General features: G+C 42.6%; 2 protein-coding genes across 3 annotated transcripts in view; one reads left to right on the top strand and one right to left on the bottom strand.

Annotated features, from left to right (window-relative positions):
- The window catches only part of tmem121ab (transmembrane protein 121Ab), a 52331-nt gene extending 48676 nt beyond the window's left edge, over positions 1-3655 (top strand). The window contains exon 2 of the mRNA XM_030404432.1: positions 649-3655. Within this exon, the coding sequence (XP_030260292.1) occupies positions 1520-2464 (945 nt within the window). The 5' untranslated portion in view covers positions 649-1519 and the 3' untranslated portion in view covers positions 2465-3655. The remainder of the gene's footprint in view (positions 1-648) is intronic.
- Positions 3656-20805: 17150 nt separating this feature from the next.
- slc24a4b (solute carrier family 24 member 4b) overlaps positions 20806-26821 on the bottom strand; it is a 45374-nt gene continuing 39358 nt past the window's right edge. For both annotated transcript variants that reach the window (XM_030405043.1, XM_030405042.1), the window contains exons 15-17: positions 25891-26003; positions 25668-25733; positions 20806-24423 (exon numbers count right to left, since the gene is read on the bottom strand). In XM_030405043.1, the coding sequence (XP_030260903.1) occupies positions 24274-24423; positions 25668-25733; positions 25891-26003 (329 nt within the window). In that variant the 3' untranslated portion in view covers positions 20806-24273. The remainder of the gene's footprint in view (positions 24424-25667; positions 25734-25890; positions 26004-26821) is intronic.

Genomic DNA, 26821 nt, shown 5'->3' with positions numbered 1-26821 from the left:
TCATGTCACGAAACAACAAAATCCATAATCGAAGACTCGATATTCTGCCTCTTAAAATAAACTACATTCACACCATTTTCCCAGTGCTCAGGCCCAGCAGGGACTGGTGAAGAAACCCTGCCAGATTTACTCAAACAGTGCAGGAAATGAACTATTCGCCATCCACACCCTCGGCATTGAGGATAAAATGCAGTGCCAAGTAATGCAGAAAAAAAAGAGGTGCTGAGCCGTTAGCTTCTATATGAGACTTTAAAGTTGGTTTCCACAATTTCTCGTAATAAATCCTCTATTAATGTAACTCCCGGAATTAAAACTGCTGGGCGTTATGACCCCAGATATGCCGAATATGATAACATCATCGTCGGAGCATATTGAGCCATGCATCCAGCTGCCGTCCGACACGTGGCAGACAATAGAGAGGTAATGACATCCTGAAGCAGTCCAACTGTAGCATGTGCAGCATGTTCTGCCCTATCAATAGTGAAACAGGCTATATTTGAGCCAAGCTGACACATTACTTGGCTCCTCGTATGTGGAGGGCCGTTGGCAGTGAAAACTGTGTTATATGGCCCAGTAGTGCTGACAGGTTTCTTTCTCCTTCTCCCCTTCCCTCCCCCTCTTCTCCTCTTTATTTCTCCCTCTTTCCAGGCTGTGGAGAGGCTGGCACGTGGGGAGAGGAGGAGGGGAAGGATGGATCTTCAGCCCGGTGTAAGAGCATCCCCCCAGGGAGGCCGGCGTCGGACGCAAGGCCTCATGGGCCGTTGACCTGCTGTCTTCTGTGATTTATGGCGGCTGGGGGCCTCTGGCCACTGCAGACTCCTCTCCTCTCTCTCCTCCGTTTCCCCTCGCACACACTGCGGGAGTGCAAGGAGCCACACACACTGCACCACCGGCTACAGGAGTATCCGAAGAGGGATTCCTCGCGTGTGCTGAGCTGCGGCACGGGCGCGCGCACTTCCACCGCTTCCTACAGCGTCTCATACAAAAATAAACCGCTCCATAAACATTCCTCCGCTGCGGCACCGTGTCCCGCAATCCCATCACATGTGCGTTAGACAGAGCCCGCTCTCCGAGTATTCTCCATTCGACTGTGTGTGGATTACTATCAGTCATGGTGTGTCAGCTGTAGAGCCCTCGCTGTAGCCGTTGCTCACAGGCAGAAGCGGATCAATGGAAGTGCGCTGAGTAACGAGGTGACGTTCCTGTTTTCACATGGTCTGAGAGCAATCAGCAGGCCGCACATCTCCGCTGAATCCACACACGGCTCATCCCCTGCTCTGCAATAACCGTCCTTCTCTATGGACTATTAGTGCCGTGACTTATGGTATTATTTTAATATTCGACACACTAGCTGGACATTCGCTCCTGTGCACACCAGAGCAGTCAGAGCACCTTAAATACCCCGTTTTCCTCCTGCCGTAAAAGGTCTGGAGCGCGCACAGTGCCGTATTTACCTTCTGGACTATTATTACTTTTGAAAGCTGGGGACTGAGAGTGAGAGCCAGCAGGTGCCCTCGCCATGGTGTTGCCGCCCCCAGACAAACGCCACGTGTGCCTGACCACCATCGTCATCATGACCAGCATGGCCTTCATGGACGCCTACCTGGTGGAGCAGAACCAGGGTCCCAGAAAGATCGGCGTGTGCATCATAGTGCTGGTAGGGGACGTGTGCTTCCTCATAGTGCTGCGATACGTGGCGGTGTGGGTCGGCGCCGAGGTGCGCACCGCCCGACGAGGATACGCCATGATCCTCTGGTTCCTGTACATCTTCGTCCTGGAGATCAAGCTCTACTTTGTCTTCCAGAATTGCAAGGCAGACAGGAAGAGCTTGGAGACAGTGGCCCGGAAGGCTTTGACGTTATTATTATCTGTTTGTGTACCAGGCCTGTACTTGGTTCTAGTGGCTCTGGATAGTATGGAATATGTGAGAACTTTCCGGAAGAAGGAGGACATGAGGAGTCGTCTGTTCTGGGTGGCTCTGGACCTGCTTGACCTGCTGGATATCCAAGCCAACCTGTGGGAGCCCCAGCGGACAGGCCTGCCCATCTGGGCCGAGGGCCTGATGTTCTTCTACTGCTACATCCTGCTGCTCATCCTGCCCTGCGTGTCGCTCAGTGAGATCAGCATGCAGGGGGAGCACATGTCGCCCCAGAAGATGATGCTGTACCCAGTCCTGAGCCTGGTCACCATAAACGTGGTCACCATCCTCATACGAGGCGTGAACATGGTGCTGTTTCAGGACAGCCGCGTTTCCACCATCTTTGTCGGGAAGAACGTGGTGGCCATCGCCACCAAGGCATCCACCTTCCTGGAGTACCGCCGGCAGGTGAAGGAGTTCCCCCACCCGCAGAACGCCATGGCGCTAGAGCTGCAACAGAACTCTGTCAGCCACACGCAGCCGCTGCCCAACGCCACCAGTTTGCCACATGAACCTTCGCCCGCGCAGGACGTCATCGACACATGACCACCAGTGCCGGAATGAGCTCTGGACCATTAGAAAACTGACTGCTTTTTTATGAAAGCACCCGGAGTGGTAGATAGAGAAATCAGCTGCATGACAGGATGAGACTCTGCTCTTGTCAAGCCCACATGAGCTGCTGTGAAACCATAAAAGAGATTTTCAGCATCACCTGCCTGTCAGAACATACTGTAAACCCACACTTGATTCTCTGAGTGCAGCGTGCAGACTTTAGAAATCAAGTTGAAGGTTTTTATTGTGCTATGGTGTTTTTAATTGTTTCAAATGTTTTAAAAGTTCAAACTTTTATTAAGAGACAATCTCCACACTGCGCAGCCCGGTGACATTATGTTGTGTAAAATGGACGGTTGGTTCCCCCCCGGTGAGTATCTTGTATTTTTTAAAGGTCACTTTTTCGACAGTGTGGCATTTCCTTTGAATTCCAGCACCAAAGGACAAACCACTCAGTGTGAAGCACTGACGGAGAGGAGGGGCAGAGAGTGACAGGGGTCAGTCATGGGGGGCAGACCGCGCTGTGCTGCAGAGCGAGGTTGGTGGCAGACGAGTGCGATTCCCTTCTGTGTTCGCTTCTGCTGAGAAAGGAGCTCTGTGGGAGCCGCTGCCTCGGTCAGCACCGGAGCTCAGCACTTACACCAACCACTGCAGGCATCCAAGCGTGTGTTTTACTCTGTGTGTGTGTGTGTGTGTGTGTGTGCGCGCGCACGCGTGTGTGTGTGTATGTGTGTGCGTGTCTGAGCAGGCACCTATGGAGTGTGTCTGCGACAGGAGGTGTTGGCTACTTGAAATTGTATTCGGAGCAGACGCGAGTGAAGTTGATGTGTGTGGTGAATTGCAAATGAGACAAAATATGTAGAGATGTCAGAATAAGAAAAGAAAAGAAAAAAAATATATATGATTTTATTTCCGTCCTGTACATTCCTCTAAAAGCTAGCTCAAGCCTTGACGTCAGAGAATGCAGAGATCAGAGTCCAGAGAGCGCCTCACTGAAGAATTGACAAAAGATGAAAACAATAACATACGAACAGAAAATACTTTTTTCTGATGTTACTCAGTTTATTATTCTGATTATTCTGATTCTGATCATTATTATTATTATTATTATTATGTACATTCTTTACTTGTTGAGGCAAATGATGTTTTAATAAAAGTATAAATAAAAGAATAATGACGAGCGCATGGTTTCTTTTTCTTACTTGTTCATTGTACTTATAGCTAAATCAAGGAGTACTCGGTGCTCTTGTTGTACTTGACAGCAACACGACGGCAGAGCCACTTCTGTTATGTTTTTGCATGGAAGCATCCACACAGCACATTAATATTTATGCTGCCTCCTCCTGGACTCGGGCATTCATTTTCTCGCCCTCAGGCGACCACATTTTTGGGAAGGCGAGCATTGAATTTATCCTTAAAAAAGTGACAAAAATGTAAGAACCTATTCTCAAATTGTTTCTCCCTGTTCCTCTCTCTTTATCGCCTTCCCCTGCTTGTGGTATTGTTCCGTTAATCTTCTCCCGCCATCAGTTATCAAACAGAACTTTTGCAGCCAATGAATCGCCTTTCTTGCTTTTCATGGAGGATTTTTATTAACTGACCTAAGTGTGTGTGTGTGTGTGTGTGTGTGTGTGTGTGCGGCGAGATGAGGAGGAGAGGTCAGCGGCATGAGGGGAAGTCGCTTATCTGTCGACAGGTTAACGAAGGTTAACTGCTGATCTCAGCTCGCGGAGACGCACTCTCAGACTCTGAACTGCCCCTGCCCCATTAACGATAACTGTCAGAGTGACAAAGAGACTGGGTGATCACCGCCGGGCCGACGGTTCTCTTTACCTTACATGATGTCGGACATTTTTAAAGAGATGATTAAGATTTAATCCATGGTTCTCTCAGAAAGGCTGGCTGGACTACAAAGACCAGAAGCTTCAGTCCTATTTTAGATTACAATAGGTGCATTTAAAGGGGTACTCCACCACTTTTACACATTAAAGGGTCTCAAGGAGTACTACTGCATATGTGCAAAAAGTAGAATAAAGCCTTGTGTGGCTCCAGAGGAAGCTGCAGGCTTAAAATCTAAAAAAAAAAAATGTCCTCCAGTGATGTCACTTAGTGGCTAAGTTGCATTGTGGGCAGCAGATTTTGATTTAGGAGGGATGTGTGGGGGGAAAAAGGGATATCAATATCTTTATTATTAGTTTGTAAACTGTCCATAATGAGTCCACCAGTTTTATGAGAGCAATATTAGACCAGAGCATTGGTTTTCAAAACCTGCTACCTGCCTACATTACCCACAATGTAACTTGCCACCGATGACATCACTGGAGGTTTCCTCTGGAGCCACAAAAGGCTTTGTACTACTTTTTTCACATATGCTGTAGCATTACCATGACATGTTAACACACTTTAGTATGTAAAATTGGTGGAGTTACCCTTTAAACTTTGTTATTGTAAAAATAATTTATCTAAAGGTCTGATAACATTCAGATAACATTCAAATGTGGCATTCCCTGCGCCCCCTTCCATAGCATTCACGTTACAACACTAATACCAGCTAAAGTTGCTAATGTTGCTAACTAACATTTGGGCATTATGATGGGCATAAACTGGCAACTACCAGGACTGTTGATCATTGATGAAACAGATACCACGTGATACCAACGGCTGACAAACGTTACAAGCTGGAACCAGCCGTCAGAATTCTTACACAGAGATAAACTAAACATTTTTGACCCAACAAACATTTTGAAATTGTTCATTCACAATGATAATAATGTTTGTAAGCAAGAGAGATACTTTTATTCTGCACCATCCTACAAGCTCTGTAGATGCGTTATTTGATATAAAATGATTTGCCCACATAGACGTTACTAATATGACATTTGCACGGCTAAAACTACAGGTAGAGGAACGATGTTAGCAAGTTTGCTCACTGTGCTGCCAAATATCCTTAGCCAAGCAAAGACAGCCTTTGCAACAGCTTAATTATATTTTTATTTATATTCAGGTACAATTCTGCTCAGTGGGCAAATTGCTACAGCACCAGAGTTACAGTATATCTGCTTACTTACAATTTAGGTGGGGTTTTTGTGCAAAATATGCATAATGCATGGAGAGGAGACCTCACATAACCTTGTTCAGGAAGAAACTACACAGAAAGTATTCTCAGTGAAGTGTTGATTTCATTCCCCACGCCCACTACATTCAAGCTCATCAACCAACCAGTCAATTAAGGATCCGTTCGAGGGCGCACAGTCTCCGTATGAACCCTTCTCCTGACTCGCTTCTGTAGAAACATATTGACTGTTCTTGGCGTTGGAGTATTAAATATTTCTGAGGTGTATCTCTGAGGGCACATCCTGTTCATTCTGTCTGTTTTCAGCTCAACTCCTGTCTTACAGTTACTCTGCACCACAAGGCCTCATTACAGGCTTACGAAATAAAGTATATAATGGCTTTGATGTAAGTTTTTGCCTTTTGCTGGGGATTTCCTGCCGTTGAATCCTTCACCACGCTCACGCTCAAAAAGTTTACACGGCATGTCTCATTTTTCTTTTGTCGAGAGTTGAGAGCAACAGAACATAATAAAAAATACAGAGAGGGGGAAAAAAGCATTAAAGAAAGAATTATTCAGGATCATTCTGGTTCACAGTTTTAACCTTGTACTCGCCCAGCGCAACTCTGAGAGCTGCGAACACGGGGACATTACCGAAAAGTCAAAGCACAAGTACGTGATCAGGCAATCATACGAGTTTGAAACTAACCTCTGAACAAAAAGCCGCAGCCAAACTTGGAAAAGAAAACTGAGCAGAACATTACCAATCCAGAAAAAATGGTATCTCTTCATTGATTTTACTTGAGAGAAAAACTAAACTATGGAACATTTGGGAGAGTTTGTGCATCTCCAGTCCCAGAACTCTAATCTCTACATTTCAAGTAGAACAGAAAATAAACCAGGTAATAAATTTAACATGGTGATTGTTTACTTTCCGGTATTTCTTTAGCATCCTCGCTGTAGCTGCTTTGTAGAATAATAACACTACTTCGTTAAAACTATGCCCTGTTCTAAGTTTGCTTATGGGTTTTTGTATGTTTGCTTTTCTTGTTTTTGACGTGCGCTCATCTGATGATTAAATGATTAAATCAAGTGCTCACATTAACGAAAGGCTAACTCCACTAGCTTTACAGAGTGTGTTCACAGGTCTTGAGGAGTACTGCTGCATTTCTGAAAAAGTAGTATGAAGCGTTTTGTGGCGCGGGCAGAAGCTGGCCGTAATTTTGAAATACTGCCTCTAGTGATGTCACTCAGCGGCAAAGGCATTATGGGTAATGTAGGCGTCATGTTTTTAACATAAAGAAGAATGTACGGAATGAAAAGGGGCGATATCTCTGATTCTGTTGTATCAATTTTTTGGTAATTTCTTAAAAAACTGTCCATAAAGTCTCCAAAAGTGTTATAGGAGTGCAGTGCACTGCTTTACCCACAATGCAAATTTAGCCACAGATTAATACCACTGGAGGGAACGTAGAGCTGCTTCTGGAGTTACAAAAGGCTTTATTCTATTTTTCTCATATGCAGTATGCTGCCAAAGACCTGTAAACACACTCACTGATGAGAGAATAGCATTCATTTTAACGTTAAAAGTTTAACATCTGCTGAACAGATCAGATCAGAAGCTGGCGTCCATCCACTTTGACTGCATCTGAGCACCAAGCATCGATGACGCGAACACAGAGTCCACCTCTCCTCACCCTTCTGAGGTCCTGCACTCTGTTGGCTCAGATCCTTGCTCCGCCTGTCGGGTGAAGCAGCTTGAGCCAGGATGTTGTGGTGGACGCAGGTCTCCGTAAAGATGTTGGCAGAGCTGTCTTGATTTTCCTTGAAATTCATCTCTTTAATTTTCCTGCTACAGGGCAGTCTAACTGAAGGGTCGAAAGATGCTGTAGGCGGTGATCATCCTGATGTTAGAATTAAGTTATAATGAAGCGGAATGAGGCAAAGTTGATGGTCTGACTCAAGGACCTCACTTTTGCATTGCAGAATAATTTGCTGTTCGGGGCAGTGGTCCATTTTTTTCTGTTAATCTGTTTGTCACTGTGCGTAAAGTCACTGTTTTTGTATGCAAACACTGCATTGGTGTCAATCACAAGTTTCCCACGGGAGGACACATTACTCTCCCCAAATAATAAATCCCTCAAAATCTTGTCACCTTGCACATTTTATCGTCACATCCAGGCCTTTATATTTAGAGCACCCTTGTTAGCGGGGACAGCAGTTAATCTTGGTTTGACTCTCTACAACATAAACAAGTAGATAAAAAAAAAGAAAAAAAAATCTAATTACACACCTCATGCACCACAAAATGATTTGTTAAATGTAAATAGGCTATAACTCTAAATGTTGAGATGGCACCGGTATTATATATTAACTGTAACAGACCCAGAGACGCAGCTGTGAGGCGACTGAACATCAGAGATTCTGCTGTCTGAACAGTAAATTCTGCAGAACCAGTTCCCGGGACTATTCGGTACCTTTATGTCCAAAGAGACCACGTCGTTGTTGTGGTCTGATCACAGCTCATTGTTAGGCTTACAGCATAATAGCACTATTGTTTGAATAAATCTTGTCAGCTCAAGTGGTTGATGGGGGAAAGTAAATGGCAAACTTGTGGATAGAATAAATTACCTGCGGCTGCCTCAGCAACAGATCACCTCTCTTAGACCCCCTGAGCGGAGGAGGGATTCATCCATAAATCAGCGGGCCTTCAAATAGGGATTGCAATTGTGCTTTTCTCCATATGTAATAAGTCGGTAAAAGCGCTTTTTCGCCCTCAGCCTGTGATTTACTGTGTATCTATGACTTCCTGAAGCACTTAGTCTCAGCAAAATTAAATGAGAAACAATCAGATGTCTGGCGTTTCCACTTTTACAAACCCTCCCCTGACCACTTTGGATTTGCTGAGTTGTAAGAGCATGTGCTCTCGGTTGTTTCACTGCCTTTTTTCTCTCTGCTTCACACTTGTTAGTAAAAGTCTGTGTTCTCACACCGTAATCACTTTGTTGGCCACACACCCTGTCAACTGTACTACCCACTGCGCACAGTCATCTATATGTAAATCACTCTTTGAGGGAGCCTCGGTCATAAAACTGCAACATATTTACGATCCACCCCAGGCATGGTCAACAAACAGTGACCTTCTGTCCTTCCAAAAGGTGCCGTAAGTAGGTGAGACACTGAAACTGAGTACATTTATTATGTACACATATGATGTATTTTCCTCTAATGTCACTTTATGCTGTAACTCCACTATATTAATAAAACATAAAACGTGCTCCTTCACAATACTTCCTTTGCAAAAGTCTCGCGAAGTATTGCAAAAATATTGAATGGGACCCCAAAAGTAGTCCTAAAAACGTTCATGTCATTAACCCTCTGGGGAACCTGGATCAATTGATTGAGAGCACATTAATTGGCAACTGCATTGGTAATCTTTTGGCATTTTAATGCAAAAATATTTCATGGTTCCTGTGTCGAAAATGTACAGATTTGCTGCTTTTTCTTTTAATTATTGAATAATTAAAAGTTTTATCCTTAATTAAAATTATCATTAGTAGCAGTCACACACAAAATAGCTAAAATTGGCTACCTCTCAACCAACAACAGCATCCTACTTTAAAGCGAGACTCTTGCCAAAATGCAACTTAGGCTTTTTTTATGAATGTATATGAGTTAGACCTTCGTGTAAAAGCATAATTGCGACGAAAGAGGCACTTTTTAAGATTTACAGTATTTTCGTTTTCGGGTCAAAATCATTTTCAGTGGGAGTGCTAGAGGAACGTTTGCGACAGCATCAAAATCGCTATTTTTAAAACACTAAGAAGGCTCGACACAACATGAAACTTTGCTCGTAGTATCACCAGGGTCTCTACACATGAACACGAGCATTGAGAACATTGTTTGTGTACACAGAGTTTACTAAAAAGAAAGTTTTTGAACAACTCACCTTAGCAGTAGCTTGTTCCGCTAGCTGCCGTCATGGCAGCCGAGAGGTATCGATCTCTGAATGCAACGTAATCTGGAGGTGAGTTAAGGTGGACCGCGACTGTCTTCCGGCAACAACTACCCACACGATGTCAGCGTGACTTTTCCAGCTTTTGATTTTAGTATTTTTCTTATATGAGGCTCCTTTTTCAACTTCAAGGTCAGTATTGTTTTTCACAAACGACAAAACATTATTATTGTCCGTGCATTTATATGGAACTAAGCTTTAGGAGCGGTCCACCTTAACTGTCCTCCATGTTACGTCACATTCGGGAATTGACACTTATCCACTGGCAGGACGGTGGCTAGCGGAACAAGCATCTGCTAACGTGAGTTAGTAAGTAGTAAAGTCTGTGTACACAAACAATGTTCTCAATGCTTGTGTTCATGTGTAGAGACCCTGGTGATACTACGAGCAAAGTTTCATGTTGTGTCGAGCCTTCTTAGTGTTTTAAAAATAGCGATTTTGATGCTATCGTAAAAGTGCCCCTGCACCCCATTGAAAAGGAATTTGAGCCGAAAACGAAAATACGGTAAATTTTAAAAGTGCCTCTTTCGTCGTAATTATGCTTTTACACCAAGGTTTGACTCATATACATTAGTGATGGGCATTTTATCCGATGCGCAATCAGTGCATCGATGCAAGGGTCTATGATACATTGCATCGGTTGGAGTGGTGTGCATCGGATATAAACTGGGCTGAAACCACAATGCATCTCTTTGTAAAAGCTTTGCATCGGTAAAATCAGATTTCATATTATTATATATATTTTTTAAATGATTATTTTCAGTCACTTCAATTCCATAATTATCTCAATCAGCCGTATCTCACGAGCAGACTACTTGTTGCGGAACGACAAACACACTCTGATTCACCTATTCACCACTAGGCGTACGCGTCACTAGTCACTGAATATCAACATCCGGGCCAAAAAAGAAGAAGCAGAAGAAGAATAACAACAATAACATCTGGGCAACAGAGTCGACAAGAAACAAACGTGTTGAAGTGGGCTACCGGTAAACATGGCAGAAGACGAACAACAAATTCGTAGTTTACCCAGCCATACATACAAGTCCAATGTTTGCCGTCACTTCGGATTTTTCAAAAAGGACGGAAACCTTGATAAGTCCCAAGCAATTTGTAAGATATGCCGTCTTGCTATAAAGTACACAGGCAGCACTATGGAGCCAGAACGGTGACTTTAAAATTTGGCATCCAAAAAAAAAATTGCCATTGAAAACAAAACCAGTACTGAAAAAGGAAACATTGTCATTGAAACATTTGTATTGAAAACAGTTGTATTGGCATTGAAACAAGTATTGGCACTGAAAAAAGAAACTAATTCAAATAATTCAAATCCGAAAATCTTTTCATTTTATTTTATTGGGATTTTTTTGTATTTTTCAATGACAATCTTCAGATTTTCAGTTTCAACTTTCTGTCACTGTTTTGGCGTCGAGAGGGAGGGGCCTGAGGGGAGGGGCAAGTAGAGCGTGGTTTGCATATCATTTGAGAAGGTAATGGCAGCAGCCTGCGGGAAGGCGGGGCTGCTGCCGGAGACCGGAGTCTCTATATGCGTATGGAGTGTGGTAGTAGTACGGAGCTAACGAGCATTAGCCCCAGCTGTGTTGCTCCGAGCCGGGGCTGCCTCGCCGACTGCAGCGCTCCGGTCTGCTCCTCGAGCTCTGTGCCACCGTACCGCTGCATACAGAGACCGGACAATAGAGTGCTTGGAGAAAAGTCAGTCAGTTATGAAAATATGTGTCTGTTACTTGATTACAGCCGCCTGTTGTACTTTACTATGAACCACAGTAGCACAAACACAGCTGACTTTCCCCGCATACTGACTTGTTAAGTTTATTCGCTTTGACTCAAAGAAGTTATTGTAGGAATAGTGATATATTATTCACATGAACTGAGTTTATAGGGGAGCTCCGGTCTCCGGTCTCCGGTAGCGGTATGGTGGCACAGAGCTCGGGGAGCAGACCAGAGCGCTGCAGTCGGCGCTGCAGCCCCGGCTCGGAACAACAGGCTATTCTACTGTTGTGCTAACTGTGGCTAATGCTCCGTGCTCGGCGCCCCGGTACTACTACCACACTTGATACGCATATAGAGACCGGAGCTCAGGAGCTCCGGGACAGAACCAGATACACAGAGACTTGGGCACATCAGGAGAGAGCTTAAAGGAAAGTCTGCGAGGTAGTTGGACTCTGTGTTGCCCAGAGACGGCCAGCTACAACGGTATTGTGGCTGGACCGTCCAGCCCCGCCTTCCAGGCTGCTGCCATTACCTTCTCAAATGATATGCAAACCACGCTCTACTTGCCCCTCGCCTCAGGCCCCTCCCTCTCGACGCCAAAACAGTGACAGAAAGTTGAAACTGAAATTCTGAAGATTGTCATTGAAAAATACAAAAAAATCCCAATAAAATAAAATGAAAAGATCTTCGGATTTGAATTATTTTAATTAGTTTCTTTTTTTAAGTGCCAATACTTGTTTCAATGCCAATACAAGTGTTTTCAATACAAATGTTTCAATGACAATGTTTCCTTTTTCAGTACTGGTTTTGTTTTCAATGCCAATTTTTTTTTTGGATGCCAAATTTTAGTCACCGTTCTGGCTCCGTACAGAACGACCAACCTGATAACTCACCTGAAACGACGACACAGTGTGGCTAACAACACTGGTCAACAGCCAAGCATCAGTACTTTTTTCCAAACTGCGCTGGGCGCAAACTCTGCACCTCCTCAATGCTTAAGTAGCCTTATTTAAGAGATCTGTCTTCATTTGTTATAAGCCTCTTAATGACGAGAAGTATGGTACTGCTTATGTTCTTGAAGGAGCAATAAAGTTGAGTTGAATTTGCACAGATTTGCATTGTTTTTGAATCGTGATTGCATCGTGACTGAATCGTGGTAGGAAGATAAATCATATCGTACTGAATCGTTAGATGCCTCATGTGAATCGTTAGTGTATCGTACCGTAGCCTACATATCGAGATGCATATCGTATCGTCCTGGGGATGGAGATTTCCATCCCTAATATACATTCACAAAAAAAGCCTAGGTTGCATTTTGGTGAGAATTTCGCTTTAACAGGAATGCATTATTAGTTACAATCTAGTTATATCATAAATAACAGTATAAATTGAGTACTTTTACCTGTAACAGTTATGGCAGATTATCCTGATTATACTTGTATTGGAAACATTGTTAAAATACTGCACTATCAGTAAAAGTCCTGCATTTACAATTTATTGGCACTTTTATTTCAGTAAAGGATCTGAATACTTTCTCCACCACTGTGTGTTTTGGTTGATGACAGTTCTGCAACTGAATATTTGCATATTCACAGCTCTTCATGACAATTACTAAAGAGGTGTTTTGGGGTTTTTTTTTGTATCTGATACTGTGAACTCCTCAGACAAAATATTCACATCGAACCAAAAGTAGAATGTTGCCATGGAGTCTGACTACAACTTGATTCTCATTATCTTTGGCCTACATTTGTTCCCAATTTGGTAAATAACACTTTTAAAAGTATGCTGAATTAAATATAAGCAGATTCTGTTAGTTTCGTTGGATGTACAGACCGCTGTCCCTGGATTACTTGGATGATGAAGGAAACTGTGACGATTTTAAGGCGATAGCAGTCACTGAGGTAAAAGAAGATGATTATTAGACCTATATTTGGTGCCAGAAACACAACACTGAATGCTACTGCGAAGCACTATGGCTGCATGACTGCTATACAGACTTTACAAGGTGGTGATATGTTGCACTTACAAGTTGTTGGGCTGCACCCAGGTGGCCAAAAATTTAATAAAGCATAAATAACTCAATCATCACAATACATTTAGGATTCTATTTTTTTCTAATTTATATATTTTTTTTTATGTATTTATTCATTTGTATTATAAACCACAGATATGTTGACATTCAGCATTTCTTAATGTTAAAACGTTAAGGCTAAGTTTTCAGTGTCATGTTTTGACTCTGCTGGGTAAGAAAATAGGACATGTTTAGGCTTAGAATACCTACTTTTGACATCACAAACACAGCCGGATATGTTCCAAGGTCTTGTAAAAACAGAGATTTTTTTACCATTGAAAATCATTCTGAGGTCTCATTGAAAATATCCAGTGGTGTCAAGTTTAAAAATGTTGAAATACTGCCTCATAGAGAAGGACGACCCTGATAACTCATCCAAAATCCTGAACTTCTCCAAGTTCAAGTCATGGATTGCTTTCAGCTTATTTAAAAAAAAAAAAAAGATGAATGATGGAGTTATACATTATCATTGAATTTTGTAAACAAATGCAATGAATATCAACTCATTCACTTTAAAATGCGGAAATCCAGCCCTGAGAGCCAAATTGGAGAAATTCAAAACTTAAAAAGTATTTGGAGTACAGCTTTAGGATAGTGCAAGTTCTTATGAATTTAATTTAAGTCTCAACATGATTTTTTTCTCAAGAACATCCATGGCGCGAAGTGGGAGGCCCTCGGTGAGTTGGCATGGAATGATGGAGTGTTTTTGTGGAAACATTAACTGCCAACATTTTATTCCTGTGAATGCGATGCGCTTAAAACAAACAGGGAGGAATCAGGTGCAAACAGAAGCAACACGTGTAAAATGAAAATACATTATACAAAATGTAAAAGAGATGTAATAGATAAACAAAAAAGGACACAAAAGAAAACGACTTTAGTGAGACAACAGAAGCAAATAAACTTATTTCGTTTGCCTCGCAGCAAATAGCTCAGTGGCATGAAAACATATAATTCTGTAGTAAAGGAGGAGGGATCCTGTTCTCATTACAGGATGACAAGACAATGAATTACGACCACCGGTCCTACTGTAACCGAGTCAGCTTTACTGTTTTAATTTAAAATTAGATTAGGTTCTGGAGGTGAATCTATATTTCAGGCCACAATGAATGTAAACCTTGGACTGTTTCCAACACTAATGTGTTCTTGCAATGATGGATGTCAGTGGAGAGGCCTTACAAAAGTCCACAGCGCTCAGTGATCTATTCTACACTCCACATACATCCTGACTCTAACCTTGATTATAGCGTCGCATCCATGACTCACCATTAGGCGATTCTCCCAAATGGTCTTATCGCAGCCATCAGTCTCTATTGCGCACTGCCAGCTTCACCAGGGCCGACCACTTAATATTCATACATACACAGATAAGGCGGTATTGTGTTACCTTCATGAACTGTTCGGCGCTTGCAGAATGGATTAATCACCGAGCCACAATGCTCAGGGGAACGGGCTGTGGTGGGCGCTGTCATAAACGTATAAGCATAAATGAAAGCTGAGCGTGCACTGTGGCGGAAAGTCCTGCTGTTAGTTGCGAAACAGCTGACTGTCCTCTGGGTTTACGGCTTGATTTATATGCTATTTTAAAAGGGGTCTCTGCTATTGGCTCGGTTGCTAAAAATTTAAGGGGAAGAGACCCAAAACAGCGTGTGACCACAAATTACTGCTGTGATAATGTCACTGTCCTCATCATTATTCAGTTAATTTAAAAAAATAAAAAAAAAATCTAGTTATAAAGTTTGCAGAGGATTTAAATATCAGGGAAAGGTCACATGGTGCTAATGGAGTCAGATAGAAATGTACAACTCAAGGATTGTGGACTGTCAGCTCAGAGACTCTACCAGTGGGTTTTCTTAGTGTTTTGACTGCTAAAAGAGACATATTTTGCCCATTTTCAGGTTCCTAATTTTATTTTGGGTTACTACTGGAGCAGGTTTACATAGTCTGGTGCTCAAAAAACACATCAGTTCTCATACTGTCAAGTGCAGCAGCACTGAATTCCCTCTCTGTCTGAAACACTCTGTTTTAGCTCCTGTCTCTTTAAGGCCCCCCCCCTCCTGAACACCAAATCCACTCTGATTGATCAGCTCCCACACGGCTGAGCCAGCAGCGCTAACAACAACAGAGCTGCTGTGCTACATCAATTCTTACGTACACAAATCATGCAAATCACAAAGTCGCTTAATTAAAGATGGGGCTACTGAAGAGGCGTTTCAGGAGCACTGTTTTCTGTGGGAGAGAGGAGCTCCCGTTGGTGCGGTCAAGATCTTCACATGCATGGAAAGGAAAAAATGTGCTCATGCTCATGTGTTGGAATGATTCATCTTGAATACTGTACTGTTGAAAAGCATCATAAATCTGAGGCAATGGAACAGGACTAACTGTAATTACTGTTTTGTTTGGTGAATTACTCAGACAATGTTCCCCCTGAAAGAATAAGATCACCGAAATGTGAAAATCCAGTTATCTACTCGCCCTCGTGCCGATGGACACCTGTTCACCTGTTTCCCTCCACCCCACACCACCTGCACTTCACTCCCTCGATAGTTCGGTTTGTAGTCCAGTCTGTCGTCTTCTGTTCTGATCCCACTGTCATGTTTGCCTGTTCCTTGTGTTGCCTTCATCCTGAATAAAACTCCGGCCATTGATGGTTCTGCCTGCCGTCTGCTGCATTTGGGTCCACCTTCTCTGCTCCAGCATGACACTGAGATCCCAAATTGATTTGAAAAGACGTTGTTTTACGAGCTCAAGCTGAAGCTAAGCTAAAAGTGCATACGGTATCTGATGTGGGTGCACGAGCTCGACCGCGTTTTGAGATGGTAAATAACGGCTTTTCAATTCAATTAGGGATCCCATGGCATCCGGAGCCTTGGATTAAACTGGACGAGCTGTATGGAACCACTTGTTTTTGTTTAAAACCAAGTCCCGGTCTATTTCAGTTGTTTTTTTCAGTTGTGGACTACATAACTTCACCCTGAACCCCTGACGAAACCAACTCAGAAGGCGCCATCACTCTTCGTTTCAGCAGACCATCACCCGCACAGTGGCATTTGCAATCTGTGCAAAGTGGTGGCAGGAGGGCATTGCTTCATTTTTAGGGAGGTTTTTGGAGCACAAGCCAAAAGGACTGGGGAAAAAAAAACACACTGCTATGACAAACACTATTTCCTATCAGTCGCGAGACCTTTGAGGGTTACATGTCATCTGCTTGGCCAGTCAAGTGGCAGGCTGCTGCAGCGTGATGCAAAGGGGAGACAGAATGAATTACTCTCTGTCAACAGTTTTTTATCAAGACATGTGGGCTGCAACAGCTGTTTATCGTTACTGTCGATTAGTCTGCCGATTACTTTCTTAATTAGTTGTTTGGTCTGTGAAATGTAAGAGAATGGTGAAAAATGTCGACAAGGGATGTGACTTTTTTAGTCCCCAACCCGAGGCATTCAGGTTATTGTCACAGAGGAGTGAGGGAAACAGAAAATATCACATTTAAGAAACTGGAATCTGAAAATTTTGAGTTTCTTTAACAGATATTTTATGACAAAATAATAGTTGGCAATAAATTCAATATAACTAAGTGGTTAATCATCACTTCTCCTCAAGAACATTTTGTAAAAAGTAGTACCAGTGAAAACTATTCATACTTTATGGACAGGGATGTTGCTGTACCAATATATTTTTCATTGTCATGAGTATCAAGAAAATTCATAACATTTTTAAAGGAACGATCATGACTGTGGTGACGAAACAGGTATTTTAAGACCAAACAAGATGTTTTCCAAATTCTGACCAAGTGTGTTTTGCACCTAAACCTAACCAGACCATAAACACGGCGTTGTCACAAGATCAAACTGAAACTGAACCCGGAGAAATGTAAAGTCTCAGCATATCTGTGGATGCACAAAAGAATATCCCCAACATTATCCCGAAACCCAAACCATCTGCATGGAAACATACCACTGAAGTTAAGTGTTGTATTTTTCCTTGATTTGTAATTTGAGTGGAGGAAGACACACTTTGAATAAAAATACATACCAGCTACCGTCGGAGCGAGCCAAACCAAACCTGTAGTTAAGGTTACAGGGGCGACTCACTGCACCTTGTGTTCAGCAGCACAGGATGCCCTTTTGAGAGACTACAGGCGAGCGCCAGCAACCCAGTTTACTCACCATCCATCACTGCAGCACAGCAATTTACCCAAACGGCAAGAGTGGAGTAAAAAAATACAGGCAAGGCGCAAACAAGGAAAGAAAATGTCCCCAAACTGGAAACTGCGGGGGCGGTGGGGTGAGCAGATAAACAACTTTTCAAAGCAGGATTACTGCTGCTGTATATGTCAAGGCCAGGATGCGTGGGCCCCCATCTCTAAATATGGCACAACAAATAGCGGAGGGGAGCTAAGCTGGTGTTCACGGGAGACGCGCAGAAGCTGCCCGAGCGGGGCTTGTTAGGGGGGCAGAGAGGGACCTCATCAGTGCACAAGATCACGGCTGACAGAGAAGCTTGTTAGCCGCGGCCGGCTAGCCAAGAGGGCGGCTCATTAGGGGAGAAGCACCAGGAGCCTGCATGGGGGCCGTGCCGGGCTCACCAGATGGCTGCCTGTCTGCTGGCTGATGGATCCCGACATTCATCACGAACAAATCATGTGTGGTGTGTTTTTTTGTTGTGTGCTTGAAATCATAGAGGAGGCATTCATGTCACCATTCGATATGTGAAGCCTTGTATGATAGACTGCCAGAGTCTCTTATTCACTTGGGTAAAGGAGCTCCATTTTCATTCCATTCCTAAGTTGTAGCAAAGTTTGTCATGACACCGGCGTGTGAATCCTTTTGCAACAGTGCCCCCTACTGGCGCACTTGCCTGACAATCCTGATTTATGGTGGCAAGATGCTATTAAAACATGAATTTTCCAATCACTCAGCCGTCAATGGATTCTTCACACGTCGCAGAGCCGTCGCTATTAATAACAAAACTGTTTGCAATCACTCTGTCTGGATAAGTGCAGTGCTCTCCAACTTGATTATCACGTGAGACACAGTTTCCAGCAAGGACCAATAAATCATTATTCATCATTGAGTCGGGGAGGAACACATGCTGTTGCAGCAACATCTCACTCACAAGTGGGACCTCTTTGATTTCGATATTCTTTCGAGGGATGCTTCAGCCCAAATGGCGCTTGATTTATTTGCCATCTAATCTCACACATGTCCCCCAAAAATTAAAAGTATTGTTGCATGGTATTGCTTTGAGCGTCGGCTGGGAGCTGATTTGATCGGAAAGATGCAGGAACTTTAATTAAAAATCTGTGCATTGTAGCGCCGGAGAGAGAGGCGGCCACCAGCATGGGGAAAAAAAGAAAGAAAGGGTGCAATCAAGCCAGGGTGATATGGCCAGAATACATTAAGGAGTTTTTGGAGGGGACAAACTGCTTTTCTTGTGCTTTAATCACTGCCGGTGCAACCGAGTGGCCATAAGGAGAACATCAAACTTATTAACTCTACCTCGAGGGTCATTTCACAGAGGAAGATTTATTGCTGCTCATATCAAAACCGTGAAAGCTGCACCTTGTCATCTGACTTCTGGTTTCAGGGAAAGAGAAACTTTCGGTCAGCAAGTCTGAAGTTGTCCTCCGGTGTCGTCACCTCCTGTTCATTAAATCTTACAGCGGTTCATTAGAATAAATTACAGAACAGACCATTTTTAAGACATGCTATTGTAAGGATACGAGACATTGTCCAACTCAAAGGGATATTTCACTTATTTCACACACAGCTCTCTGTTTGATGGTCATGTGGAGTCTACTACAACCTCCTGTCCATTATTCACTGGTTTGTTGAGCGCCCTTCTAAGCCTCCAATTGGTATATTACATCCACATGTATCTCTATAATGTGTGCAATGTGGTGACCGTTCTTCTGCCTTGACAATTATCAAAACCAATATTTTTTGCTTCTTTGCAGACAAAAATAAATAAATCATTTTAAATTGGACAAATTTGGCTCTGATGCAGCTTTCAATATGCAAAGTAACTTGTAGTTAAAGTCATCAAATACATGTAGGAAAGTTTAAAGTACAATATTTGCCTCCAAAATGTGGTGGAGTGAAAGTATGAAGTACCCAAAACTGCAGAGGTGGAAAGCAGCAAAATACATTGTTACTGCAATTATGTAGATTCTTCTGATATATATATAGATACATAACATTTATTTTAACATTTAAACACAAATCTCTGTACTTTCTACTACTCCTTCTATACAGTTTTAATGCATCTGAGGGAGATTAACAATTACTGAGGAAGACTTACCGACCACAAATATCTGTATTTAACGCCCTGAGGATAAGACTCAACAACCAGTTCTCTTTCTGGCAGTTTCCAAACAGCTCGGACAAATCCTACTAGTTCTACCTTGAAGTGTATTACTCTTTGAATGATATTAACATAGCATGATGTTCATTACTTCTGTACTTTGAGTACATTTCAGAACTTGTACTTTCTTACTTTTACTTGAGTAAAGATGTTAATCAGTACTTTTTTGTTACTCAAGCACCGGCACTTCTACTGTACTTTTTCCACCTCTGCAAAACTGTACTAAACTACTGCACTTAGTACCAGAATTAACGACATTTGGACGAGCGGGTGGAGCTAGGGAGAATATACTGATTGGATTTGACTTGAGAACACAAGGACATGCCATGGTAGTTACTTGTCAATCAGACGGAAACCACTCCCTAAAGCATACCCTGCGTTGTGGTCCATTTTACTGTAAATGGGATCATAATTTTAAAAAATGAATATCATGCTATGTTGAATAATTCCTGAAACTAGTGATAAAGACCATACACTCTTTAGGAAATTGATTACTAAGGTAATAAATCAAGTGAGAAATAGGGTCAATTTGTCATGAGCTTACATACACTCCAACTCCTTTTTGCAACCAGTGGAGTCGCCCCTTGGTTGCTATCAGAAAGGATGCAGGTTTAAGGCTTTAGCTCCACTTTTCAGATCTGAAAGCCAGGTCCATTCTTTATACAGGCAATGATTTAAATAGGCGTTTGCATTCTTGACAAGCAGGTGCATTATGGGCAGTGTAGGATTTAGTATCCTTTTAAGATTCTACTGTTTTGACCAGTATTTTACTGTTTCTCTTGAACCTTCCAACTTTATGGAAGTGAAATACTACATTCCTGTAACTACACAACTACAGTATCAAACAGGAAAAGTGAATATTCCACAGACAGTGTTTTAGAATTTAAACTTTGAAAACTAGAAACTGTTGCTGTGAAATGAGTAAAAAACACATTGTTACGCTCAAATGTAGTATAAAAAAAAGTATACAGATTAAACACATAACTACTTAAAACTGAACCAATGTATCCAAAATAGATATAAAATGTATTCAAAGTGCCCTTGTAATAATTCTTAATCACCAGTACATGCTGTGAAAAAACAAAAAAAGCCCAACCAACAGATACATGTACAAATGGCTTCATTTAATTTATGTATTTCACAAACAATCCAAGAATTTATGACACAAATGTACAGGAATTATTTTGCCATTTTATTTTTTTTCTTCACATTATTGCTTTACAGTAAAATGCATTGGTTGGATATGTCCAGTATAGCAAGACAATACATTCATATAAGTTATACAGATGTCCTCAGTAATGTTTTATAGTAACTAACTTTACATTAAATATATTTTTTGATCATTTATTATTCTTGACAAACAACTCCCACGTCACATTGAGCTCACAGTGCATCAGGTCGCATTCAATCAAGAAATACATATCGGTCTTGTCTCGTGTTCGATTGGCCATTTCTGTGTGTGCGCTTAAGTTTGTACACAGGACTTCCATACAATCTGGATTTACGCGGAGCTACGACAAAGTATGGCATCTGAATTCTACGTAATTTTTTTTCTTCCTCTTCTTCCAAAAAAAGTGACTTGGTAATAAAGATGCAATTTAGACAACCGGGGAGAGAACGCACACGGTGTGTCAAGATGAGGACAAAAAGAAAAGCAGTGCGTTTGTTTTGTTTTGTTTTGTTTTTTCCCCTGCTGTGGTGTTAACCACTCAAACCTGGCAACCCGGGACATGACCACACAGAGCAACGACAAAATATACGCACAATAAACAAACAAACAAAATAAAACCTTAACACTGCACATTCTGAATCAACTCAAGTACAGTACAGACGTTCCTTCCCCACAGAAAGCGTCTCAAAAAAAATCAGGTCCTGTATGTACAGAGAACCCAATGAGAAGGTTGTGGGGGAGAAAGGGAGGTGTAGAGGGATATCAGTGGGTGTGTGGAGGCGTCAGTGGGCCCTGTGTGGTCACCTCCGTCCAGTAAAACACAGCCGTTCGGACCCCGACAGAGTAGCAGCTTAAGGGGGGTCCTGCCTTTGTTTTTTTTAAATTCCTTAAAGTCTGCTCTCATCCATGTCCTTTAAAAAAGTCCCAAGGGCGGTGGAGAAGAAAAGCTATCCATCCATCCATCTGTGCATTCCGTGCATTCCCTGCTGCCCCCTCTGCTCCTTCAGCTAGGGGTTGGTGGAGAGTTAATGCCCTTGTGCAAGAGGGGACAAGAGTGGAGAAAGAGGGAAAAAAGGAGCGTGTGTGTGTAGGAGGGGTGAAGTGGGACATCAGACTTCCCTCAAAAATCTGCTGCTCCAGAAACGTCCATCCTTTAGGAACACCTGTGAGCTCATACATCAAGTTACTACTAGACAAACCGACGTCACATCTCCACGGGATCCCCCTGTGTCTTATATGGCAACCTCGCAGGGGCCTTCCGTCACATAGATTCTTTAAATTGAGATTGCATATACATGAGCCCTGCTGCCGACAGCATGGCAGAGGAATAATTTAAACACTTATAACACTCCCCACACACGTTTGAGTTGTTTTTTTGTTTTTTGTTTTTCTCCAAGTCTCTGCACCTCGCTCATGGACTCCTCACAGGCATTTTTGCATGATGGTCAAAATGTCTGGATTGCAGTGTAGCTCGTAGCTGCCGGTTTTTGTAAAGTGGGTCGGGGCTGTTTCCATGGAGATTGCCCAGAAGCCCTCAGCCTTTTCGCTGTGCTGTGGAGGAGCTGCGTTTTTTTTTTTTTTAAATGTCCCAGCATGCACTGCAGACAAGAGGCGGGTGTGCTCATGGTGTTAACGAGGTCCCGGTTCTGTTCAGGAGCCTGGTGTGAGAAACGTAGCACACACGCATACAATGTTCTCTCTCTTTCTCTCTCACACACACACACACACACACACACACACACACACACACACACACAGAAAATACACACACACCCACACATACACACACAGAAGGAAGCACTAGTTGATTCAGAATGAGAGGACGGCTGTTAAAGTGCAATATCTACATGTAACTCAAAATCAACAGACCATCACCATTGACACCTCCTGGAGTTGTCCATCTCCGAGTTTCCCTGATAACCGACGGCTGTGGTTGGCACCCCTGTCCTGAGTAGAGGGGCTGCAGTACCCCCTACTGGCCAGAGGGTGTTACAGCAGACAGTCAGTGTTTAGAACCGTCTTGGTTTCTTTGCATTTGTTTTGTTGAATCGTTGTTTTTTGTTTGTTTTTTAAAAACAACTGCCTCCGTTCTGCTGCTGCCGCCTCGAGATGAGAACAAGTCACCTGATGATGACAAAAATCAGATGCGTCCCCACAGATCTGGAGCCAGTTTGTTTCAGAAGTTGTGCAGAAGGGAAAAGTGGACCGACCCATCACTGAACGAAAAATAAAACACCGGAGTGGGGCCACCACTGCCACCACCAGCCAGACACCCCACTCTGAGTGGTCAAATCTCCTTACAGCACAAAGCAAGAAAAAGCGTTTCCATGTGCAATTTGTTTCAGTGAAAAACAGGCAATGTCCTATATTTGCAACAAGCTCTCCTCCGTATTTCATACTAGACAAAACCTTGGTTTCAAAAAAATAAATACAAAAAAAAAAGAGACAGACAACAAAAAAATAAGTGTTTACAAGTTTACATTGTGCCGTGCTGCATATGCATAACACCCTCACAGTCAACTGATCTGGACTGCGATACATCTTGACACGAAGTGTACTGACAAAATGTCTTTTTTTTTTTCTCTTTTTTTTGTAAAGAAAACAAAGCAGATTTGATCAAGCAGATGAGGTTTAAGAAGAGTTGCAGAGGGTAAGTAAAGCGCTAACAGTATCTGCTCCCTGATGCCAAAGGCCATGCCAGGGTGTGGTTGGGTCCAGGCTGGAGGAGGGGAGCTGCCAAGGACAAAGCCCTCCTCCAGGGGGGTCAAACGGGGGGGGAAAAGGAGTGTACTTCTTTTCTTTGGGTGCTGGGGTAGCTAATTGATTGAGGAATGACTTCAAGGAGAGTTATCTCTACATGGGGGGGGGTCGGTTGGAGTCTAAGGAGTTGTTGGTTTTTTTTCTTCACAGACTCTGGTTTGGTTTTTGGAAAAAAGCTTTGGAAATGTTGTGTGGAAAAATCTACAATGTGAAAACGGTGAAAACACACACCAACAATCAACAGGGGCACTTTATGATTCTGGGGGTCCCCGACATCTAAAGGCATGCTAGATGGGTAGAAGGTTAACAGGCGCACAGAGGAAATAAAGAATTTACTGCAATAACAGGCAATGCCCGAAAAAATGGGCTTTAAGGACTGGCACTGTGTGACAAGAGGACAAATTAGAGACACAGAATGGAGTCCACTCTTACGGCGCGTACTGCCTCTTGAGGAAATGGGATTCGTATTTGGGGCTGGAAGGATAACAAGCGAGAGAGCTAAAGGGAGGAGGAGAAAAAAAAACAGTCTGCAGATAGGTCCAGTACTATTGAAAAAAGGAAAAAAGAAAATAGAAAAAACATTTTGGGGTTGCTATGGGGATCGTTGAGGTTCTGGTATCCGAGGCATGCTGCTTGTGCTCTACTCTTCCATGCACATGGGCAGGTTGACGAAGGTGAAGACGTTGTACTCGATCATGACGGAGAAGCAGAGGAAGATGGCATACAAAACGAGGACGTACAGGCCCAGCTTCAAGTCCAGCCTCCATTTATTCAGGTGGATTCCAAGCACCTGCGCACACACATACACATCGGGATAAGCGTGTGCAGACCCCAGTATGCTCCAAAGTTACATCTTAAAGGGTAACTCCACCAATTTTAGTGAATAAGGTATGCTAACAGTTCTTGGGGAGAAAGAATTGGCCTTATGTGGCTCAAGAGGAAGCTGCATGGTTGAGCGAGTGTCACTCAGTGGTTGCACTGTGGGTAATGCAGGCAGCCGGTTTGGAAAGAAAAGAAAAACAAGGGAAAAGAAAGAAAAAAGAAAAGAAAGAAGAATCGGCGAATAAAAAACTAAATTTCACTGGTTCTGCTGTATCAAGTCTAAGTATTGTTGCAGTGCGACTGCAATACATTAACTGCCTATATAACCCACAATGCAACGTTCCCACTGAGCGACAACACCAGAGGCAATCCGTCAGATTACATGCAGCTTCCTCTGGAGACACAAAAGGATTTTTACTACTTCTTCATATAAGCAAACCTGATCTTGAAGTTGCCCTTTAATTTGCACTAGTTTGAGTCAAAGGCTTTATCTTAACTGCATTACATGTAACCTGTTGAGCAGATACACATAATATGCAACTCTCATCCTCAAATTGAACTCCAGTGATAGAAGGAGAAAGGAAATGCCTCCTGTGATTACACTACAGCAGTGTGTCCATCAATGGAATGATTCTGTAGGTGGACTTGGACACAAGTCTGATGCGCTTTTGTGAAGTGGGAGTTTAAGAACATGTGTGTGGCTCTCTGAAGAGCACATTCTAATTCATTTTAAAATGTTTCTATGTGTGCAATAATATCACTGCAGCAAATACCAGGGCTCATTAAGGCAGCAAAACTAAATGCTGTAAATATAAACTTGACAGGACAGAGGAAACAAAATAATCTTCTGAAATAAATATTTTTAGACAGCTCTGATGGGGTTCAGATTTCTTTTTTAGGAGTACCACTGCTGCACCCAAAACAATTTCACATTTCACTGTACTTATCAGAAGACCTCTATAACTAATCAAAAGTCTAAATACAGCCCCATTTGCGCCTGCATTATCTGCAGTTTAACTAGCAAAATGCACTTGTTCCATGGTTTTAAATGAAAAATGTGGCACATGGTATAATTTGTCACACGTCTTTATATTAAAGCACTGTGGATATTTTACTGTAAACACATATGGTGGCACACTACTGCAGGTTACCTTTCAGGAAGTGTTCAAAAGTAGCAACATTGTGACATAAACATTATTAAAGTTTGCTCACCGTGAGGGCCACAGAGCCGAGCAGAAGCACCACCGAGTACAACAGGCCCCGGCTGTTAATCATCACCTGCGAAACACAAGACAGAGGGATCATCATCATCATCATCATCATCATCATCATCATCAGCAGCAGCAGATCTTCAATCTTGCTATTCAGAACCAGAGAGGACATGACCAAAACACAGAACCGACAGTATCTGAGATGAAGTAAACCAGCTCCTCACCACTGATCCATAGTCGACACACATGGTCTGTAATGCCCAGGGGACCCCAAGGCCCACCAGAATATCAAACACATTGCTGCCAATAGTGTTGGACACTGCCATGTCTCCCAAACCTGCAACAAAACCAAATAAAGTCATTACAAAAGAAAGTTTGAGCAAAGATATAACGTTTTTCATCAGGACTTTCAGGTCGAACAAAGCAGTTTATTTCCATCTAAAGATGAACCTTTTGCTGTTCTGTTCTTTCTGATGTTCCCGAGGGCCCTAACCTTATTCAGCGGGGAAGATAGTGACGCAGGGCGACACTCTAATGTCTATAAACAGCTCTGGACTATTTTCCCTTGTTCTTGTGCTCTGTAATAATCTGCATATCCCTACTTGTTTAACTCTTTTCCATGCAAACAGAGAACACAACATTTCTGGACAGTACTCTGGAAGAATGTCACACAACATTTGTAACACTAATAAGTGCACCTATTTGTATATGTGTATTTGTTACGTATGTTGTTTACAATCTATTTGGATAGAAAAATGCATCAGGACCAAACCTACAGTCTATGCTTTTTAAAGGAACCGTTTCCTCTTTTGCAAATGTAAATATACAATGTACAACGCAAATTACAAAACAATTTCCAATCTTCCCTTTATGTTGAAATTCCTTAGAAATTCTGTTGCTGATCAATTTACTGCCTTCTAATCCGACAACAATCTCTAAGATCATTTTCAATCTGGTTTTCAGTCACGTCATTCAGCTGAAACCGCCTGGACCAGAGCGGACCAGAACATACTTCTGTGTCCCTTTGGGAAGCATATTGGCATACAGGGGACAGTGCTTACATGGTTGTATGTATATTTAACAAATGTAACTTAAAAAAGGGGCACTGTGTAGTTTTGGAGAAAAAAATCAAAATCAGTATTTTTATATTTACAA

This window comes from Sparus aurata, chromosome 22, assembly GCF_900880675.1.
Source record: "Sparus aurata chromosome 22, fSpaAur1.1, whole genome shotgun sequence".
NCBI classification, from domain to species: Eukaryota; Metazoa; Chordata; class Actinopteri; order Spariformes; family Sparidae; genus Sparus; species Sparus aurata.
Note: the sequence above shows the minus strand (reverse complement) of the source record. Positions and strands in the feature narration are given on the sequence as shown.